The sequence below is a fragment of the Schistocerca piceifrons genome, chromosome 9, assembly GCF_021461385.2.
Source record: "Schistocerca piceifrons isolate TAMUIC-IGC-003096 chromosome 9, iqSchPice1.1, whole genome shotgun sequence".
In the NCBI taxonomy this organism is placed as follows: domain Eukaryota; kingdom Metazoa; phylum Arthropoda; class Insecta; order Orthoptera; family Acrididae; genus Schistocerca; species Schistocerca piceifrons.
The window spans coordinates 117,440,067-117,460,631 of record NC_060146.1 but is presented as its reverse complement, the minus strand read 5'-3'; the positions used below and the strand labels follow the sequence as shown (position 1 = coordinate 117,460,631).

The window sequence follows — 20,565 nt, the reverse complement described above, 5'->3', positions numbered from 1 at the left end:
TTTCTGCGCTCGAGAGCGCAGTGAGACAAAATGGTGACAGGAGCCGAGAAAGCGTATGTCGTGCTTGAAATGCACTCACATCAGTCAGCCATAACAGTGCAACGACACTTCAGGACGAAGTTCAACAAAGATCCACCAACTGCTAATTCCATTCGGCGATGGTATGCGCAGCTTAAAGCTTCTGGATGCCTCTGTAAGGGGAAATCAACGGGTCGGCCTGCAGTGAGCGAAGAAACGGTTGAACGCGTGCGGGAAAGTTTCACGCGTAGCCTGCGGAAGTCGACGAATAAAGCAAGCAGGCAGCTAAACGTACCACAGCCGACGGTTTGGAAAATCTTACGGAAAAGGCTAAAGCAGAAGCCTTACCGTTTACAATTGCTACAAGCCCTGACACCCGATGACAAAGTAAAACGCTTTGAATTTTCGGCGCGGTTGCAACAGCTCATGGAAGAGGATGCGTTCAGTGCGAAACTTGTTTTCAGTGATGAAGCAACATTTTTTCTTAATGGTGAAATGAACAGACACAATGTGCGAATCTGGGCGGTAGAGAATCCTCACGCATTCGTGCAGCAAATTCGCAATTCACCAAAAGTTAAAGTGTTTTGTGCAATCTCACGGTTTAAAGTTTACAGCCCCTTTTTCTTCTGCGAAAAAAACGTTACAGGACACGTGTATCTGGACATGCTGGAAAATTGGCTCATGCCACAACTGGAGACCTACAGCGCCGACTTCATCTTTCAACAGGATGGTGCTCCACCACACTTCCATCATGATGTTCGGCACTTCTTAAACAGGAGATTGGAAAACCGATGGATCGGTCGTAGTGGAGATCATGATCAGCAATTCACGTCATGGCCTCCACGCTCTCCCGACTTAACCCCATGCGATTTCTTTCTGTGGGGTTATGTGAAAGATTCAGTGTTTAAACCTCCTCTACCAAGAAACGTACCAGAACTGCGAGCTCGCATCAACGATGCTTTCGAACTCATTGATGGGGACATGCTGCGTCGAGTGTGGGAGGAACTTGATTATCGGCTTGATGTCTGCCGAATCACTAAAGGGGCACATATCGAACATTTGTGAATGCCTAAAAAAACTTTTTGAGTTTTTGTATGTGTGTGCAAAGCATTGTGAAAATATCTCAAATAATAAAGTTATTGTAGAGCTGTGAAATCGTTTCAATCATTTGTAATAACCCTGTACTCTTCTTCATGACGACAGAAGGGTGCGAATCCGTCGCCTTCCAAGGGAACAGCTCCTGCCGGACGGGGACAAGCTGTGAGCGGCTCCATTATGCTCTAAGGAACGTTCACATGGGCATCCATGAGTACAGTGGAGCTCGTGAAAGGCACCATTAAGGCCAAGAAGTACCGTACACTGGTTGCAAACCACGTGTATCCCTTAATGACGATCTTGTTGCCGACGGTAGTAGCATTCCTCCATAAGATAATGCCCCATGTCACAAGGCCAGGAGTGTGATGGAGTGGTTCGACGAACACAGTGGCGAGTTCCAATTGATGTGCTGGCCCCTCAGCTCTAAAGATTTGAACCCAAGCGAAAACATCTGGGATGTGATTGAAGGTGGCGTCAGAGGTCATCGCCTACCCCCGTCAACGGAATTTACGAGAACTGGGGAACTTATGTGTGTAAATGTGGTCCCAACTCTCTCCAGCGACCTGCCAAGGCCTCATTCTTTCTATGGCACGACGTACTGCCGCGAGTTGTCCGTGCCGAAAAAATAATAGTTCATATGGCTCTGAGCACTATGGGTCTTAACATCTGAGGTCATCAGTCCCCTAGAACTTATAACTACTTAAACCTAACTAACCTAAGGACATCACATACATCCAGAGGCAGGATTCGAACCTGCGACCGTAGCGGTCGCTCGGTTCCAGACTGTAGCGCCTTGAACCGCTCGGCCGCCGGCCATTGTGGCCGAGCGGTTCTAGGCGCTTCAGTACGGAACCGCGCGACCGCTACTGTCGCAGGTTCGAATCCTGCCTCGGACATGGATGTATGTGATGTCCTTAGGTTAGTTAGGTTTAAGTAGTTCTAAGTTCTAGGTGACTGATGACCTCAGATGTTAAGTCCCATAGTGCTCAGAGCCATTTGAATCATTTGAATCGTACGGCCACTGCGGCCGGCGTCCATGCCGAAGGTGGACATAGCGACTATTAGGTAGGTGGTCATAATGTTTTGACTGATCACTGTAAATGTGTGGTGTCTGCTCGGTTGGACATGTCCGACAGAACCGACACCACACATAAGTTACACGTATAACAACTGTAAGATTGACTGCTGTGATATCGTCGGTGCAGAGGCACAGTAGGGCCCAATCCTCTTGGGGGAATATAGGAAATGCTGCGAGAAAATTAGTTAAAATGGGCAGGGACGCAACTTATGAGTATGCAATAAGTTGAGAATTTGGACTCGACGTGAAGCATTCTCTGATAGCCAAAGCGATTAAGGTGACTGCTCACGGAAAGTGGGGTATCCGAGTTCGACTCGCGGTCTGGCACAAATTTTCATCTTTCGCCATTGAATGATTTCAATGGCCTAGTGCGGCTGTCGTTGATACAAGTCTTTACATATTAAATAAACTTCTTGTTTCTTCCGTTATCCCACAGTATAACACATCAATTTGTCTGGAGGAGGGTCATTTAAGATGGTATGAATTGGAAGGTTCGGGGATAGATTGGCGGATTGTTGGCATTGCAGTTCAGGTGGTGGAATGTTACTTATTATGTGTAGCCAAGGCATTGATGTGCTTTTTGTGCACCTACAATAATGCTGATTGATTCATTCAGATCAGTTTCCTTGTACAAGCACTGTGTTGCCATACTGGGACATAGTACTCAGCAACTGGGTATTTTATTGCCAAAGCTGCATTGCATCCAGTGAATGCTTCAGCACCCTAGGTTGTGTCAACCAGTTTCCTTCTGAAGTTGTGTCTTTAGCTTGAAGCTAGTATTTTCCAGGTGTCTTCTGTACATTAAAGACCGATCGAGTGTGACACCAAGCTACTCAGTCTGTAACTGTGTCTGATCCTGTGTCGACAGAAATTCACACTGAGCTGATAGTTTGCTGTTTGAAAGTGGAGATTTCTGCCTTGTTTGTGTTTGATTTGAGTCTCCATGCTTTGTAATCAATACTAAGGGTTTCTAAGTCTCTAGACAAGATATTTTCTCCTTCCTCAAGCGTAGACTATTGCATGGTCACTGACATGGCAAAACGTTTTGCTACTAGTGTTGAAGAGCAAAAGAGCAAAGGTGCTAGAACTGATCCTTGAGGAAGTCCATTTTTTTTTTTTTTTTTGCAGAAAATAACTTTCAAAAAAACATGAGCTTGAGCCGTTGTCCACCCAAATGCGAGCCAAGAGCCTCAACAGCGCGCCAGCTCGCTCTGTCGTGGCCCTTGATGTCGGACATCCATCTTGTCACGGTCGTTTCCTCCACTGCCGTCCTCCCAGCACACACGGCAGTACAGGAGACCTACAAGGGCCAGTCACGCCCCCCACGTGTAATTACTGGCGGCAATCTATCATTTGCCAGCGGCAAGGCCGCGCCGTCTTCTCATAAGGAGGCACGCAGCTCCCGTAGCGATATTCTTCCCCAGCGTTCTGTGCGACCATCACCTGCAGCCGCCACCATGGACAAGGGTACCTCCGCGGCGCTCACCGCCTACCTGCTGATCGTGGTCGCCGCTGTTCACACGCAGGTGCTGTCTCTAGCTACACGCGTATCTTCTCTGTATTGCTGTTAAAGACAAGGCGCCATTGCTGTTTCCGTAGCTGAGTGGTCAGAGTGTGTGGCTGCCATACAAAAGACTAGCATTCCATTCTGACTACTGCCAAGGACCGCAAATGGATTACCAGCACTTCTCACTTCCGGGAGAAGCAGAGTTCGATTTCCTGATCCAACCATACAGATTTAAGAATTGGTGTCTAGAATTCCCCCAAAGGGAGTAGAGAATAGGAATCTGGATTGAGGAAGAGGGCACGCTAGGGTAGTCGGTGCATTCGTCAAAAGCCACTGTGCCAGGGTGGAGCTGTCGTTAGCGCATCTGCCTAGTGACCAGGAGATTTGGGTACGAATCCCAGCCTTGGTAAAATTTTCATTCGTCGCTTCAATCTGCGTATACAGGGCACAGAAAACTTGTGTCACGAAATTTTAACCCTGGGCAGCTGATACCAGTAGGAAGCAAAATTACTAATGTTGTGTAGGTCGACAACGCACCGTTTTTGAACTACAGAAACTTGGCGCCACGCGCTCCGATTGGCTGTGGGATTGCCCTGTTGCCGTTCATCAGTTGACGGGCAGCGCTATGGTTGCTGTTCACACATACAAACTTCCCTCGCTCCATCGCTGCCCCAACGTGATACGCACACGTGTCGAATAGGTCATGCTCTTTGTCTCCACCTCTCGTCATAGGAATTCGGAGCACACGCACGTCACCTACGATTTAGTCATACAGTAAGCATGGCGGCACATTATTCATTCGAGACCAACGAGATGTGGTTTTTGCGTATGGACTAGCTGACGGTAATGCGCATGGAGCTCGACGGTTGAATGAGGAACGGTACCCAGCAAGACGCTACCCACAACCACAAGCGTTTACAGTAATTCACCGGCGACTTGGCGAAACAGGCTTGTTACCGGGATATCGTGTTGATGCTGGAAGACCTCGAACACTACGGGATGCTGCATTTGAAGAGCCTGTTCTCGAGCGCTTCGAGCAAGCACCTCCGACAAGCACTCGAGCGGTTGACACGACTTGGAGTCACCCATCAGTTAGTCTGGGAGGTTCCGAGGGATGACGGCCAGCTTCCATTTAGTTTCCACCCGTCCGAGACTTAAATCCTGTGGCGGACTATGAACACAAGCTAGGGTTTTGCCAGTGGTTTCTGCGACTTGTTGCACGAGATGCCGACTTCCCCACCATTGTGTTGTTTACCGACGAGTGCACCTTCCTTCGGGATGGCCTTTACAACATTCGAAATGTTCATTACTGAGCAAGGGGAAATCCTCACGTCAGGTACGTTCACGGACGCCAGGAATGATTTTTGCTCATCATTTGGGTAGAAATTGTGGGTGACCTTCTGATTGGGATGGTCCATCTACCTCCTCGACTTAACAGCGCAAATTGTCTTCACTTTTTGCAAGAAACTCTACCGGGCCTGCTGGAAGATGTTCCCCTGGACATACGGCTATGCATGTACTTGGAGCACGATGGGGCGTCCGCGCATGTCGTGAAGTGCGCGGATATTTAGATGAACTCTTCGACAGCCGGGTAATTAGCAGAGGTGCTCGCAGAACATGGCCCCCGCGGTCACCAGACCTCACGCCATCGGACTTTTTCCTGTGGGGATTCTTCAAGTTTCTAGTTCTCCCTCCTGGACGCGAACCACCTAGAAACGAAGAGTAATTAATGGATCGAATTCAACACGCCGCCAATCACATCAGGGTAACGCCAGGAATCCTTGAAAGAGTTCGACAAAACACCGTTCGTCGTTACCAAGTTTGTGTCGCGTCAGAGGGTCGCCAGTTCCAGCATCTGCTTTAAGTAAATGATGTCCTAGCTACAAAAAGGCCCTTTTCACGGCCGACTCAATTTGTAAAAGACTTTCTGTGCGCGAACTAATAGCTGTTGACGAGTTTGTTCCCGGTACGTCTTATCATGAAACTACAACGGACGTGTCGAGACCCCGGCAGATTCCCTCCAGAGTGGAAGCCTGGTGCGCTACTAGGGAGCGTGCGGGCCGCCTGGTATACATCGCGATCTCCGGCAGGCAAAGCATTCACAGTCATGCGTTGTCCAGAGCATTCGGCAACAGGACAATTCCCGCGGCCAATCGGAGTGCCTGGTGCCAAGTTTCTGTAGTTAGAAACGGTGCGTTGTCGACATACACAACATTCCAGAATGAGATTTTCACTCTGCAGCGGAGTGTGCGCTGATATGAAACTTCCTGGCAAATTAAAACTGTGTGCGCCGACCGAGACTCGAACTCGGGACCTTTGCCTTTCGCGGGCAAGTGCTCTACCATCTGAGCTACCAAAGCACGACTGACGCCCGGCCCTCACAGCTTTACTTCTTCTTCCAGTATCTCGTCTCCTACCTTCCAAACTTTAAAGCTGTGAGGACCGGGCGTGAGTCGTGCTTCGGTAGCTCAGATGGTAGAGCACTTGCCCGCGAAAGGCAAAGGTCCCGAGTTCGAGTCTCGGTCGGGCACACAGTTTTAATCTGCCAGGAAGTCTCATATCAGCGCACACTCCACTGCAGAGTTAAAATCTCATTCTGGAAACATCCCCCAGGCTGTGGCTAAGCCATGTCTCCGCAGTATCCTTTCTTTCAGGAGTGCTAGTTCTGCAAAGTTCGCAGGAGAGCTTCTGTAAAGTTTGGAAGGTAGGAGACGAGATACTGGCAGAAGTAAAGCTGTGAGGGCCGGGCGTGAGTCGTGCTTCGGTAACTCAGATGGTACAGCACTTGCCCGCGAAAGGCAAAGGTCCCGAGTTCGAGCCTCGGTCCAGCACACAGTTTTAATCTGCCAGGAAGTTTCATACACAACATTAGTAATTTTGGTTCCTACTGGCATCAGATATCCATGACTAAAATTTCATGCCTCTATTTTTCTCCTCCCTGTATACAGCGAAGTAGAGATGATTTAAAAATGCAGACTGCAACAGCAAGGAAAGCGTTTCTGAAAAAGACAAATCTGTTAACATTTAAAATACATATAAATTTTGGGAAGCCTTTTCTGGTGGTATTTGTACAGAGTGCAGATTGGTAAGGAAGTGAAACGTGGGCGATAGTCAATTCAGACACGAATAGAATCAAATTTTTTGATATATGGTGCTGCAGAAGAACGCTGAAGAGTAGATGGGTAGAGGAACTACTGTCTCGAATTAGGGGAAAAAAGAAATTTATGGCATAACTTGGCTAAAATAAGCGATCAGGTGGTAGGACACAACTAGTGGTATCAAGGAATCGCCAGTTTCGTAATGGAAGAAAGTGTGTATGTGTGTGCAACGGGGTGAGTGAGTAAGGGGTGAGTGTAGGTAGAGACCAATGTTAAATGCTGTAAGCAGGTTTAAATGGATCTAGTGAATGTAGGTTGCAGGCGTTATTTAGAGAAGAAGAGGCTCGCACAGGATAGAGTAGGACGGACAGCTCCACCAAAGCAGCGTTCGGAGTGAAGACCACAACAACGACACGTTATTTAAGATTATGACGTCTTACCTACGTCTTGCTCTGTACCATCACCTTCGAAGTAGTCCCCTTGGAAGCGAATACAACCGCCCCAATGTTTCTGTCCCATATGAACAGCGTCCTGCAAGTCTTTCTTTGTTAAGAAGTTCAGCTCCGTCCGCGTTTACGCCCGAATCTCCTCTGCTGTATCAAACCTGCGTCTCTTCGGTTTGATTTCGATCGTGGGGAAAGAGTAAGAACCCATTACGAGCTTAGTGTGGTGAAAAGAGCGGGTGAGGAACATTTGACATCTTGTTTTTATTCAGAAGTTCCTCAGTAATGTTCAATGTATGCAGTTGTGCATTGCCATGGTGGAGCACCCAGCTTTTCGCACGTCACTTCCGTCGTCGTTTACTCCTCGCGTCCCCCATCAAACGTCTTACAATATAGTGATAGAACGCTTTATTGACTGCTCGACGAGGGGGAACAACATCTTTATGAACCGTCAAAAAAGCCGACCAACAACGACTGAAAACAACTCATGACTTGTCGAACATTTTTGGGTAAAGAATGACTCCTCCATTGCGACGATGATTGCTTAGTTTCAGGATCGCACTCATAAACCTAATCGTTGAAACTAGTGACAATCTGTGAAAGAAAGCCTGTATTGTCTGGAAGCAGTTGTTTGAGTTCTTCTGATCATCTTGAAAGAGTTGTGGCCAAAATTTCGCCGCTATCCTTCCCATGTTCAACTCTTCTGACAGAGTACTTTCACATCCGCCATCCCCAACGTGTCGCAGAGGTCTCGGACGGTGTGTCTACGAACCTGCAGAATCAGATCCGTCACTTCCTGCACATTTACGCCAGTCGACGGGCGACCAGAACGATCATCACAAAGCAATGTTCGCTCGTTTTTTAAACCTTTTACCTGTCCTCAAGTCTGTGTCTGAGCTAAAGCGTTTTCTGAAAAAGCTTACATCGACAGTTTAACACAAGTTTTTACACAGACACGCTATTCTTTCAAGTGAGACATTGCAAACCGCAAGCTCACTTAAACAGCACATTGGAAATAGACTCACCAATACCAACCAGACCACTCAGGTTGCAGTCGCTAACCGCTCTGGTTCAGGGAAGATGTATGGGGGAGACGCCTAGCGGTATTTTAGTCTGCTGGTGACCATTTGCGCTCACAAGAAATTGCTGGTGCTTATCGATGCTACCTCGTAGGTTTTCTATGGTTTTCTTAATTCGATTAAGGCGAATGCTTGAACGATTCCTTAAAAAATGGCACAGCCTTTTTCCTTCTTCATCTTTCTCCTATCAGGGATGACCCCGTTATGAGGGAACCCTAAATGACAATTTTCCTGCTTAGCTTACGATGAACTACAATAAGGTCCAGCAACGCAGTTGGGCCCATCGGTGGTAGCACAAACTCTCCCGTTTTCAAAAGTGATAAGGACAATATGTTGCAACAGTCCCTTATTATATACACTACTGGCCATTAAAATTACTACACCACGAAGATGACGTGCTACAGACGCGAAATTTAACCGACAGGAAGAAGATGCTGTGATATGCAAATGAACAGTTTTGCAGAGCATTCACACAAGGTTGGCGCCGGTGGCGACACCTACAACGTGCTGACATGAGGACAGTTTCCAGCCGATTTCTCATACACAAACAGCAGTTGATCGGCGTTGCCTGGTGAAACGTTGTTGTGATGCCTCCTGTAAGGAGCATAAATGCGTACCATCATGTTTCCGACTTTGATAAAAGTCGGATTGTAGCCTATTGCGATTGCGGTTTATCGTATCGCGACATTGCTGCTCGCGTTAGTCGACATCCAATGACTGTTAGCAGAATATGGAATCGGTGGGTTCAGGCGGGTAATACGGAACGCCGTGCTGGATTCCAACGGCCTCGTATCACTAGCAGTCGAGATGACAGGCATCTTATCCTCATGGCTGTAACGGGTCGTGCAGCGACGTCTCGATCCCTGAGACAACAGATGGGGACGTTTGCAAGACAACAACCATCTGCACGAACAGTTCGACGACGTTTGCAGCAGCATGGACTATCAGTTCGGAGACCATGGCTGCGGTTACCCTTGACGCTGCATCACAGACAGGAGTGCCTGCGATGGTGTACTCAACGACGAACCTGGGTGCACGAATGGCAAACCGCCATTTTTTCGGATGATTTCTGATGGTTCAAATGGCTCTGAGCACTATGGGACATAACATCTGTGGTCATCAGTCCCCTAGAACTTAGAACTACTTAAACCTAACTAACCTAAGGACATCACGCACATCCATGCCCGAGGCAGGATTCGAACCTGCGACCGTAGCGGTCACGCGGTTCCAGACTGAAGCGCCTAGAATCGCACGGCCACACAGGCCGGCTTTTCGGATGAATCCAGGTTCTGTTTACAGCATCATGATGGTCACATCCGTGTTTGGCGACATCGCGGTGAACGCACAGTGGAAACGTGTATTCGTCATCGCCATACTGGCGTATCATCCGGCGTGATGGTATGGGGTGCCATTGGTTACACATCTCGGTCACCTGTTGTTCTCATTGACGGCACTTTGAACATTGGACGTTATATTTCATATGTGTTACGACCTGTGGCTCTACCCTTCATTCGATTCTTGCGAAACCGTACGTTTCAGCAGGATAATGCACGACCGCAATTTGCAGGTGCTGTACGGGCCTTTCTGGATACAGAAAATGTTCGAATTCTGTCCTGGCCAGCACATTCTCCAGATCTCTCACCAACTGAAAACGTCTGGTCAATGGTGACCGAGCAACTGGCTCGTCACAATATGCTGGTCACTACTCTTGATGAACTGTGGTATCGTGTTGAAGCTGCTTGGGCAGCTCTACCTGTACACGCCATCCAAGCTCTGTTTGACTCAATGCCCAGGCGTATCAAGACCGTTATTACGGCCAGAGGTGCTTGTTCTGGGTACTGATTTGTCAGAATCTATGCACCCAAACTGCGGGAAAATGTAATCACATCTCATTTCTAGTATAATATATTTATCCAATGAATACCAGTTTATCATCTGCCTTTCTTCTTGGTGTAGCAATTTTAATGGCCAGTAGCGTAGGAATTGTACTCGCAACTGCGAATATGAACCACCATCGCCTGTATATTAGAATGAGGACAGTGCAAGTTTGTGCCGGACGGGCTCTCGAACATGGATTTCCCGCTTTACGCGACGCGTATCACTGCCAGATCCAAACTTCCGTACGTCGTCGTCCATATGTCACAACCTGCACTCGCACGTTGCGTATACTGATCAGCGAAAACATTACGTCCACTGCCCAGCGCGACTTTGGATGCTGCCCAGTGGCACTGAGGGCACGTGGCGTGGTAAACAAAGTATGTAGGCGAAGCAGACACAGACGGTGTATGACCCTAGTGAAGATTTGAGCTATAAATGGGAAAATCCATTGAGATATGCTACCTTAACAAAGTGCAGATTATTATCAAGCAGAGCATGTGAACTAGTATTACGAGAAGGGCGAAATTCTCTACTGCCGTGAGAATTTATGGAAAGAGGTAGCGGCTAAATGGTTGGACATTCACGACCCTTCACAAAACTTGGTGTTCTGAGGCTTGTCTGCTCTTTAAAATTGGATAGCTCGTGATCTGAGCATCTCTGCTCAAAGAGCACAATACTAGTGCATGCACAAGTGTTTTGGATCATACCGTTTATCGTACAGTGTTGATCATGGAGCTCTCCAGCGGACCACCTCTAGGTGTTCACACGTTGACCAAACGACATCGTCAGATACGACGACTGTGGGCACTGGACCATCGGGATTCGACCACCGATCAATGGAAACGTGTCAGCTGTTAGGGTGAGTCACATCTTTGTTACATTAGGTGGCTGATCGTCTTCAGAAACGCCGTCATTGAGGTGATCGGCGGCATGAAACGTGCAGCGCGCCACGGACGTAGGCTGGTGGGAGCAGTATTATGCTATGGGAGACATTCTTCTGCGCTTGCATAGGACCTGTGGTATTAACTGAAGACAGGTTGGTTGGTTGGTTTGGGGAAGGAGACCAGACAGCGTGGTCATCGGTCTCATCGGATTAGGGAAGGATGGGGAAGGAAGTCAGCCGTGCCCTGTCAGAGGAACCATCCCGGCATTTGCCTGGAGTGATTTAGGGAAATCACGGAAAACCTAAATCAGGATGGCCGGACGCGGGATTGAACCGTCGTCCTTCCGAATGCGAATCCAGTGTGTAACCACTGCGCCACCTCGCTCGGTCTAACTGAAGACAGGCTGACAGCTGCAGACCAGCTGCATCCCTTCATGCTTGATGTCTTCCCCGACGGCGATGTCATCTTTCAGCACAACTGTCTGTGTCTCGGGCCAGAACCCTGCTACAGTGGTTTGATGAACATTATAGTGAACCCATGCTGATGTCTCGGCTAAATTCGTCTGATGCCAATCCTATTAAACCCATCTCGGTTGGTCCACACCTCGTAATCTAGTGGCTAGCGTTGCTGCCTCTGGATCACGGGATCCTGGGTTCGATTCCCGGTCAGGTTAGGGATTTTCTCTGCGCAGGGACTGGGTTTTTGCGTTGTCCTCATCATTTCATCATTATCTTCATCATTCGTGACAGTGGCTAGATTGGACTGTGCAAAAAACTTAGACTGTATAAAAATTGGGACTTTGTACGGGCGCTGATGACCATGCAGTTGAGCGCCCACAAATTAAACATAATCATCCATCTGGATCGATATATCGCGCTACCGCCGCGTACCCAAATCAGCGGCTCTTTATTTGCGCGAATTACATTACCTGTGCGTAAACATCTAATGCCACATACCTCCACAAACCTACCAACAACCTGTCTGGTCCCTGAAACGTAGAATCAGTGATGTATTTCCCTCCAAAGACGGATAAACAAGCCATTAAGCAGGTGGTCATAATGTTTTGGCTCATCAGTACATATTCCTGTCCAGGAAGGGCATATTTACTGAAAATCGAAGGCTTAGTATTGGCGAATAAATACTAAAAAGCGGTGCCCATGTTATTAAGAAGTACGATGCATACACGTCCGAAGGAACTTCGTATCACACTTGTTAATAACGCAGGCACTGCTATTACGTAGTTCCTTATAAAATAAGGCCATATGACGTTACTGCCAAAGACTTGAGAATGCGACTTTTTATAGCGATTCTATACCTTGCCTCAATAAACGTTCGTAAACGTTTGACCCAGAACTCTATGAGCACTGCCCACAGCGAGACTGAAGGCCGCCTGGTGGCGCAGGTCACACTTGATGGGCAAGGAAAATATGTAAACAGAGCAGAGACGAATAGACAATCATTCTGTCAACGATACTGGCCGAAAAAGAGAAAATCCACTGACATAAGCGACTTTGACAAAGGGCATATTGTTGTGACCTGGCACCTGGAACTTGAACATCAGGAACGGCGAAGCGGTTGTTCGTGTGCGCCTAGTGAGCGTCTGTGGGAAGTGGTTGAAGGACAGTGAAACCTCTTGAAGGCGACAGTCTTGGGGATCCATGCCTCATCACAGAAAGTGGAGGGTCGGAGGTCGCCCACTTTGTAAAGCAGGATAGGCTGCAGTCTTTGGCAGGTCTGATGGTAGAGACTACAATGAAGGCATAAGTGTTTCGGAGAACACCGTCCACAGTGTTAAACATGGGGCTCTACAGCAGCTGACCTCTACATGTTATTATGTTGACCCAACGCATCGTCAGTTACGACGGCGGTGAAGAAGCTGACAGAGCACCTAAAGCAGTCTGCCAGGAAATCACTACTGCAGTCGACCTTAACGCCCCCCCCCCTCCCTCCCACCCCCCACCACCACAGGCTGACGTGTCGTGGGTATGGGTAACAAAGAGAGTGACGGCTGAGTGTGAAAATGGCCGACAACAAGCTGCATTCGATCGAATCGACTATTCGACCAAGGTGAATATCTTTCCAAACACAAAAAAAGAGACAAAGTGATCTTCATTTGCATTCGTATCGGACACTGCCCAATGATCCATGTTTATCTCTTGTGGCATGAATATCCTCCAAAAAGCAGTATTTGTGGCGTCACATTCGCTGTACATTTTGTTTTAACGTCATGTGTTTTGAAGTCTAATAGGAGAATAACCTTTGGTCTGCTCATGGACGTACCCTCAGTTGTAGGCGATGACGAGACAACAGCAAGAAAACTGTTGACATTTTGTGCACCATTAGGACTCCTACCCAATTTAATTGGAAGGTGTTGTTGGGTGATTGGTTCATCCTATCAGTTCCACGATCATCCAGCCACCTTTATGCCATCCACTGTTTTATTAATGTTGCTAACATATGACAATGGAATGAACAGATATACTGGAGAATGTATGTCAAATTTTTGTGACCGTGGCTGTTGATTTATGGCCTTTGCTTTTCGTTTTAATAACAGTGACTACTGACAACACAGTCCAACGATCTTGAGCTATGGCGCTGATGACCAAGCTATTTAGTGCCCAACAGCTCTAAATCCACCCATTCAGCGATCCACGATTGCAGTGGACACAGTATCATCGGGACTGAACAACGAATCAATGGAAACGTATCCTCTGTTCGGGAGAATCTGGTCTGTTGCTACACCAGCCGGTGGTCATATCTGGATACGCCGTCAGGTGAACGACTGTTCGAAACATGCAACGCACGATGGATGGAGGCCAATTGGGCAGTATTATGCTATGGTGGAGATTGACCCGTGCTTCACTGGGACCTGTGGCAGTTATCGAAGGCACTCGGACGGCTGTGGACTACATGAACATTGAAGGGGACCATCTGCATCACTTAATGCTTGATGCCTTTCCCGATGCCCCAGCTGGGGTATCGTAAACTCAGAATCGTGATACAGTGGTCTGAGGTGCATGATGGTGAACTTATGTGACTGCTCTTCCTGATCCACCCTACAGCCCCGATCTCGCGCCTTCCGACTTCCATCTGTTTGGCCCAATGAAGGACGCACTTCGCGGGAAGCAGTACATGGATGATGTGGAGGTTACTGGTGTAGCAAGGCGTTGGTTCCGACGTCGACCAGTAGAGTGGTACCATGTGGGCATAGAGGCCCTCCCACTAAGATGGCTTAAGGCTGTCGTACTGAACGAAGAGTATGTTTAAAAATAAGTTTTTGTACCCAAAAGCGTGGGGAATAATATGGTCTATTGGAATCCTGAATAAGACCAACCCGTTTTCAGAAAGAGAGTGTGTTCATTATTTATTGAACACCCCTCCTATACAATCTTTCACTCCCTGCGTTTTATCGGTGCTACCTTCAGAATATTAATAGGTGTATTCCAGTTCAAAGTGTAAAAAGGTTTCCCTATATCCACTAATGCTATAAACGTAGGCCTGCGTTTCTTCACTGTAAGATAAATCTTAGCATTAGGTTTACTTACGTGTTGCCACATTTCTCTTTGGCTCAAACTGATACTCCTCGTTGCTGGCTCCCGCTACTCCTTTCATTCGTCTGTAAATAATTTTCGTGAGTGAAACCATGTTCCACTCGTGCTACAGTCGCAGGTTCGAATCCTGCCTCGGGCATGGATGTGTGTGATGTCCTTAGGTTAGTTAGGTTTAAGTAGTTTTAAGTCTAGGGGACTGATGACCTCAGATGTTAAGTCCCATAGTGCTTTGAGCCATTTGAACCATTTGAAACCATGTTCCTAAACTCATGGTTGAGTGATATTCACGCCTTTCAGCACCTTTCTTCTTTGAATTGGAATTATTTGCTTCTTCTTCATGTCTGTGGTTATTTCGCCTCTCTCTCATATGTGTGGCAGAACACGTGGGATAGTTTTTTTCACGGTACGTTGTCCCAACGATATCGACAATTATGAGGGAATGTCGCCTACTCCAAGTGCCTTGTTGCGACTTACGTCTTTTCAGTGTTCTGTCAAATTCTCCTCTCCGTATCGTATCTACCATCTCCTCTTCATCTACCTCCTCTTCCCTTTCGATAATATTCTCTTCAAGAAAGAAGGTTCCTCCGATAAACAGGAAACAAAAACAAAATATATTTCACACGCCGAGAGTTGAGAAACGTGTAGGCCGAGGTAAGTCACCATTACGAGAAATTAGGTGACCAGAGAATTTAACATTGAAGAATTCGTCACACTTTCTGTGTGATCTGTTTTGACAAGTGGATACTTCGGGTGTTCAATAAGTAATGCAGCACTTTTTCTTTCTGAAAGCGGGTTGGTTTCATTCAGGAATCCAATACGCCATATTATTCCCCACTCTTTAGCCTACTAAACCTCATGTTTCAATATAATATCCGGTCAATGCGATGGACTTCTACACCTTACTGAGAGGCCTTGTACGCCCGCATAGTGCGGCTCTAGTGGTCGACGTCTTGCTGCATCAATGGCCTCCCCATCATCCACGTACTGATACTTAAGGAGTGCATCCTTCGTTGGGCCAAACACATCGAAGTCGGAAGCTGCGAGATCAGGGCTGTAGGGTGGTTGAGGAAGAACAATCGAAAGAAGTTTTGTGAGCTCCTCTCAGGTGCGCAGACTTTTGTGAGGCCTTGTGTTATCATGGATTCGTTTGCATTTTTGTGGCGACGAACACACTGAAGTCATTTCTTCACTTTCCTGACGATCAACACACTTCAGAGTTGATCGTTGCACCATGAGGGAGAACGTCGAACAGAACAACCCCTTCTGAGTTCCAGAAGAACGTCCCCGTGACTTCCCCGACTCAGGATGAGGTTATGAACGTCTTCTTCCGATGTGAGGTGTTGTGGCGCCATTCCAAGAACTGCCGTTTCGTTTCTGGTTCTTAGTGACGAGCCTTGTCTCATCGCCTGTGACGATTTTCGAAAAAAAACTGTCACTATCATCATCGTTACGAACAAGCAATTCCACGCAGATGGTTCTTCGTTCCTCTTTATGATCTTCTGTTAAGCGGCGAGGAACCCATATGGCACACACCTCTGAGTATTCCAACTGGTGGACGAGTGTGTGAGCCCTATCAACAGAGACGTCCAACTGTGCAGCGAGGTGTTTGACTGTAATTCGACGATCACCTCGAATGGGAGTGTCCGCACGTTCCAATGCTGCAAGAGCCACGGCTGTGTATTGCCGTCCGGCACTCGGGCGCTCGAATAGGTTTAAGCGACCTTGTTGCGATGATGACAGACACCTCGCGCAACGACTCACCGTGCTTTTGTTCAGTGTCTCCGAGGATATTCTGCAAGCGCTATGAATATATACGGTGCCCTGGTTTCCCGCCAAAGGAAACTCAGTAGACAACACTGCCATCTCTGGTGTTGGTGTTGACGAAGAATGAGCTGACATTCCTACACAGATACTCATACATTTCGTTCAAAGGGTACCTAACAGAGTTGAAGCCGTCACAGTGGCTAAGGGTGGACACACCCTATATTAATGTCTACTAATAAGCGCCCAGATATTTTCGGTTAGATAGAGTACATTGTAAACACACAGAAGCCACAGTCGAAAATGAGGGTGACACGAGCACAATACAAAAATAAAGCATATATGCGCTTTGTACGACGTAATATCAGTAGAGGCGTTAGACGATTAGTTCAAAATGGTTCAAATGGCTCTGACCTTTATGGGACTTAACATCTGAGGTCATCAGCCCCTAGACTTAGAACTACCTAAACCTAACTAACCTAAAGACATCACACACATCCATGCCCGAGGCAGGATTCGATCCTGCCACCGTAGCAGCAGCGCGGTTCCGGACTGAAGCACCTAGAACCGCTCGGTCAGAGAGGCCGGCAGACACTGTGAAACAAAATAAAGCAGGTATTGGCCACAAAATCATTTTGTCCTTTTAAGCTCTCTTCCAGGCTCTTGCTTCTTTGGTGTCGTAAATTTCCAGCTCTGCTAGCAAATTGGGAGCACGACCTTTCGGAACTCTGCAGAGAATACCCATACTATTCTCAGCGTTCCCTGCAAGCCGCAGCCCCGAGGCACTTTACTTACAAGGCTGCAAATGCTCCTTCAACCCCATGCTTACTTGGCAGTTACTCGAATGATCACAGTTTTGGTAGTACAATTAATCCAATATACCCCAAAGAAATCAAATTTGTCAAATACACTTTCCAACATAAATTTTAACCGAAATTTGAGCGTACTGTTAACTTGGCAATCACATGTAACATTAGGTTTCTAAACCTTTCCTCTCTTTGCTGGAATTTATTCCCGTGAAAGTTCGATGGAATGGTTTTCATTCTTTAGTTACACTGAAGCGCCAAAGAAACTGGCATAGGCATTCGTATTCAAATACAGAGACATGTAAACAGGCAGAATACGGCGCTGCGGTCAGAAACGCCTATATAAGACAACAATCGTCTGGTGCAGTTGTTAGATCGGTTACTGCTGCTACAATGGCAGGTTATCACGATTTAAGAGAATTTGAAGGTGTTGTTATAGTCGACGCACGAGCGATGGGACACAGCATTTCCCGTACAATCATTTCACGAGTGTATCGTGAATATCAAGAACCCTGTAAAACATCAAATCTCCGACATCGCTGCAACGGGAAAAAGATCCTGCAAGAACAGGACCAACGACGACTGAACTGAATCGTTCAACGTGACAGAAGTGTAACTCTTCCGCAAATTTCCGCAGAGTTCAATGCTGGGCCATCAACAAGTGTCGGCGTGCGAATCATTCAACGAAACATCATCGACATGGACTTTCGGAGCCGGAGGCCCACTCGTGTACCCTAGGTGACTGCACAACACAAAGCTTTACTCCTCGCCTGGGCCCGTCAACACCGACATTGGACTGTCTGATCACCTGCATCCATTCATGTCCATTATGCATTCCGACGAACTTGAGCAATTCTAGCAGGACGATGCAACATGCCACACGTTCAGAATGCTACAGAATGGCTCCAGGAACACTTTTCTGTGTTTAAACACTTTCGATGGCCACTAGACTCCCCAGACATGAACATTACTGAACATGTACGCCTTGCAATGTGCCGGTCAGAAGAGATCTCCACCCCTCGTACTCGTACGGATTTATGGACAGCCCTGCAGGATCTATGGTGTCAATTCCCTCCAGAACTACTTCAGACATTAGTCGAGTCCATGTGACGTCGTGTTGCAGCACTCCTGCGTGCTCGCGGGAGCCTTACGCGATATTAGGCAGGGGTATCAGTTTCTTTGGCTCTTCAGTGAATAACCTCTATTTTCTTGGTGAGATCCTCTTAATATCTCTACTACACGCACTTAAAAAATACTTTCACTTACGATTTGCTCCACTCAAAATGTCCCTCTTGTCTCAGAGATGGCCGCACCACTGACAAACGCTCTCACACACACACACACACACACACACACACACACACACGCAAACACACACACATGCGCGTGCGCATGTAACCACTGGACGAATATCACTCTCTGAACCACAGTCTAACATACACATTCGCGGCACATACTGGTGTGAAAATATGCAGCTGATCTATATCGAGACACTAAAAAACAAACAAAGCGCGTAGCGGCAGTTAGCGCCACTATATAGCCTACAGTGCAGAAAATGGAGAGTTAATTGTTCAACTGAAATGTATTCTAAAACGCCAAAAACGGGACACCCTTATGTGCATAGGCCAACTAGCTACAACTGCAGGACGACAAAATTATATGGAATAATAAGATCACAAAATCTTGAGTAGAACCAAATAGTAACTTAACCTGGCGAAACTTGCGGTCCAAGAGTGGTTTGTTACCTAATAATTAGAGAATAACAAACATCTGTACTGTAGAAACAACAAGTACCTGGAATCATTATACAGGGTGAATCACTAACTATTGCCACCAAGAATAACTCCGAAAGTATGATAGGAGCTGAAAAGTTTGTGGAACAAAGCTTTTTTTTTATGGCATGCTATAGTTTAATACTTACACTACTGGCCATTAAAATTGCTACACCAAGAAGAAATGCAGATGATTAACGGTTATTCATTGGACCAATATATTATACTAGAACTGACATGCGATTACATTTTCACGCAATTTGGGTGCATAGATCCTGAGAAATCAGTACCCAGAACAACCACCTCTGGCTGTAATAATGGCCTTTATACGCCTGGGCATTGAGTCGCACAGAGTTTGGATGGTGTGTACAGGTACAGCTGCCCATGCAGCTTCAACACGATACCACAGTTCATCAACAGTAGTGACTGGCGTATTGTGACGAGCCAGTTGCTCGGCCACCATTGACCAGACGTTTTCAATTGGTGAGAGATCTGGAGAATGTGCTGGCCAGGGCAGCAGTCGAACATTTTCTGTATCCAGAAACGCCCGTACGGGACCTGCAACATGCGGTCGTACATTATCCTGCTGAAATGTAGGGTTTCGCAGGGATCGAATGAAGGGCAGAGCCACGGGTCGTAACACATCTGAAATGTAACGTCCACTGTTCAAAGTGCCGTCAATGCGAGCAAGAGGTGACCGAGACGTGTAACCAAAGGCACCCCATACCATCACGCCGGTTGATACGCCAGTGTGGCGATGACGAATACACGCTCCCAATTTGCGTTCACCGCGATGTCGCCAAACAAGGATGCGACCATCATGATGCTGTAAACAGAACCTCGATTCATCCGAAAAAATGACGTTTAGCCATGCGTGCACCCAGGTTCGTCTTTAAGTACACCATCGCAGGCGCTACTGTGTGTGATGCAGCGTCAAGGGTAACCGCAGCCACGGTCTCCGAGCTAATAGTGCATGCTGCTGCAAACGTCGTCGAACTGTTCGTGCAGATGGTTGTTGTCTTGCAAACGTCCCCATCTGTTTGGGATCGAGACATGGCTGCACGATCCGTTACAGCCATGCGGATAAGATGCCTGTCATCTCGACTGTTAGTGATACGAGGCCGTTGGGATCCAGCACGGCGTTCCGTATTACCCTCCTGAAACCACCGATTCCATATTGTGCTAACAGTCGTTGGATCTCGACCAACGCGAGCAGCAATGTCGCGATACGATAAACCGCAATCACGATAGGTTACAATCTGACCTTTATCAAAGTCGGAAACGTGATGGTACAAATTTCTCCTCCTTACACGAGGCATCACAACAACGTTTCGCCAGGCAACGCCGATCAAGTGCTGTTTCTATGTGAGAAATCGGTTGGAAACTTTCCTCATGTCAGCACGTTGTAGGTTTCGCCACCGGCGCCAACCTTGTATGAATGCTCTGAAAAGCTAATCATTTGCATATCAGAGCATCTTCTTCCTGTCAGTTAAATTCGCGTCTGTAGCACGTCATCTTCGTGGTGCAGCAATTTTAATGGCCAGTAGTGTATTATAATAAATAAAATTCATGATTGTAGTAGCCATATATGCGTA

At 47.2% G+C, this 20,565-nt stretch overlaps 1 protein-coding gene across 1 annotated transcript in view; it reads left to right on the top strand.

Moving 5' to 3' along the window:
- Positions 1-3,600: 3,600 nt before the first annotated feature.
- Positions 3,601-20,565, top strand: part of LOC124717194 (general odorant-binding protein 72-like) — a 60,743-nt gene continuing 43,778 nt past the window's right edge. Inside the window, exon 1 of the mRNA XM_047243971.1 lies at positions 3,601-3,717. Coding sequence (XP_047099927.1) covers positions 3,649-3,717 — 69 coding nt within the window. The 5' untranslated portion in view covers positions 3,601-3,648. The remainder of the gene's footprint in view (positions 3,718-20,565) is intronic.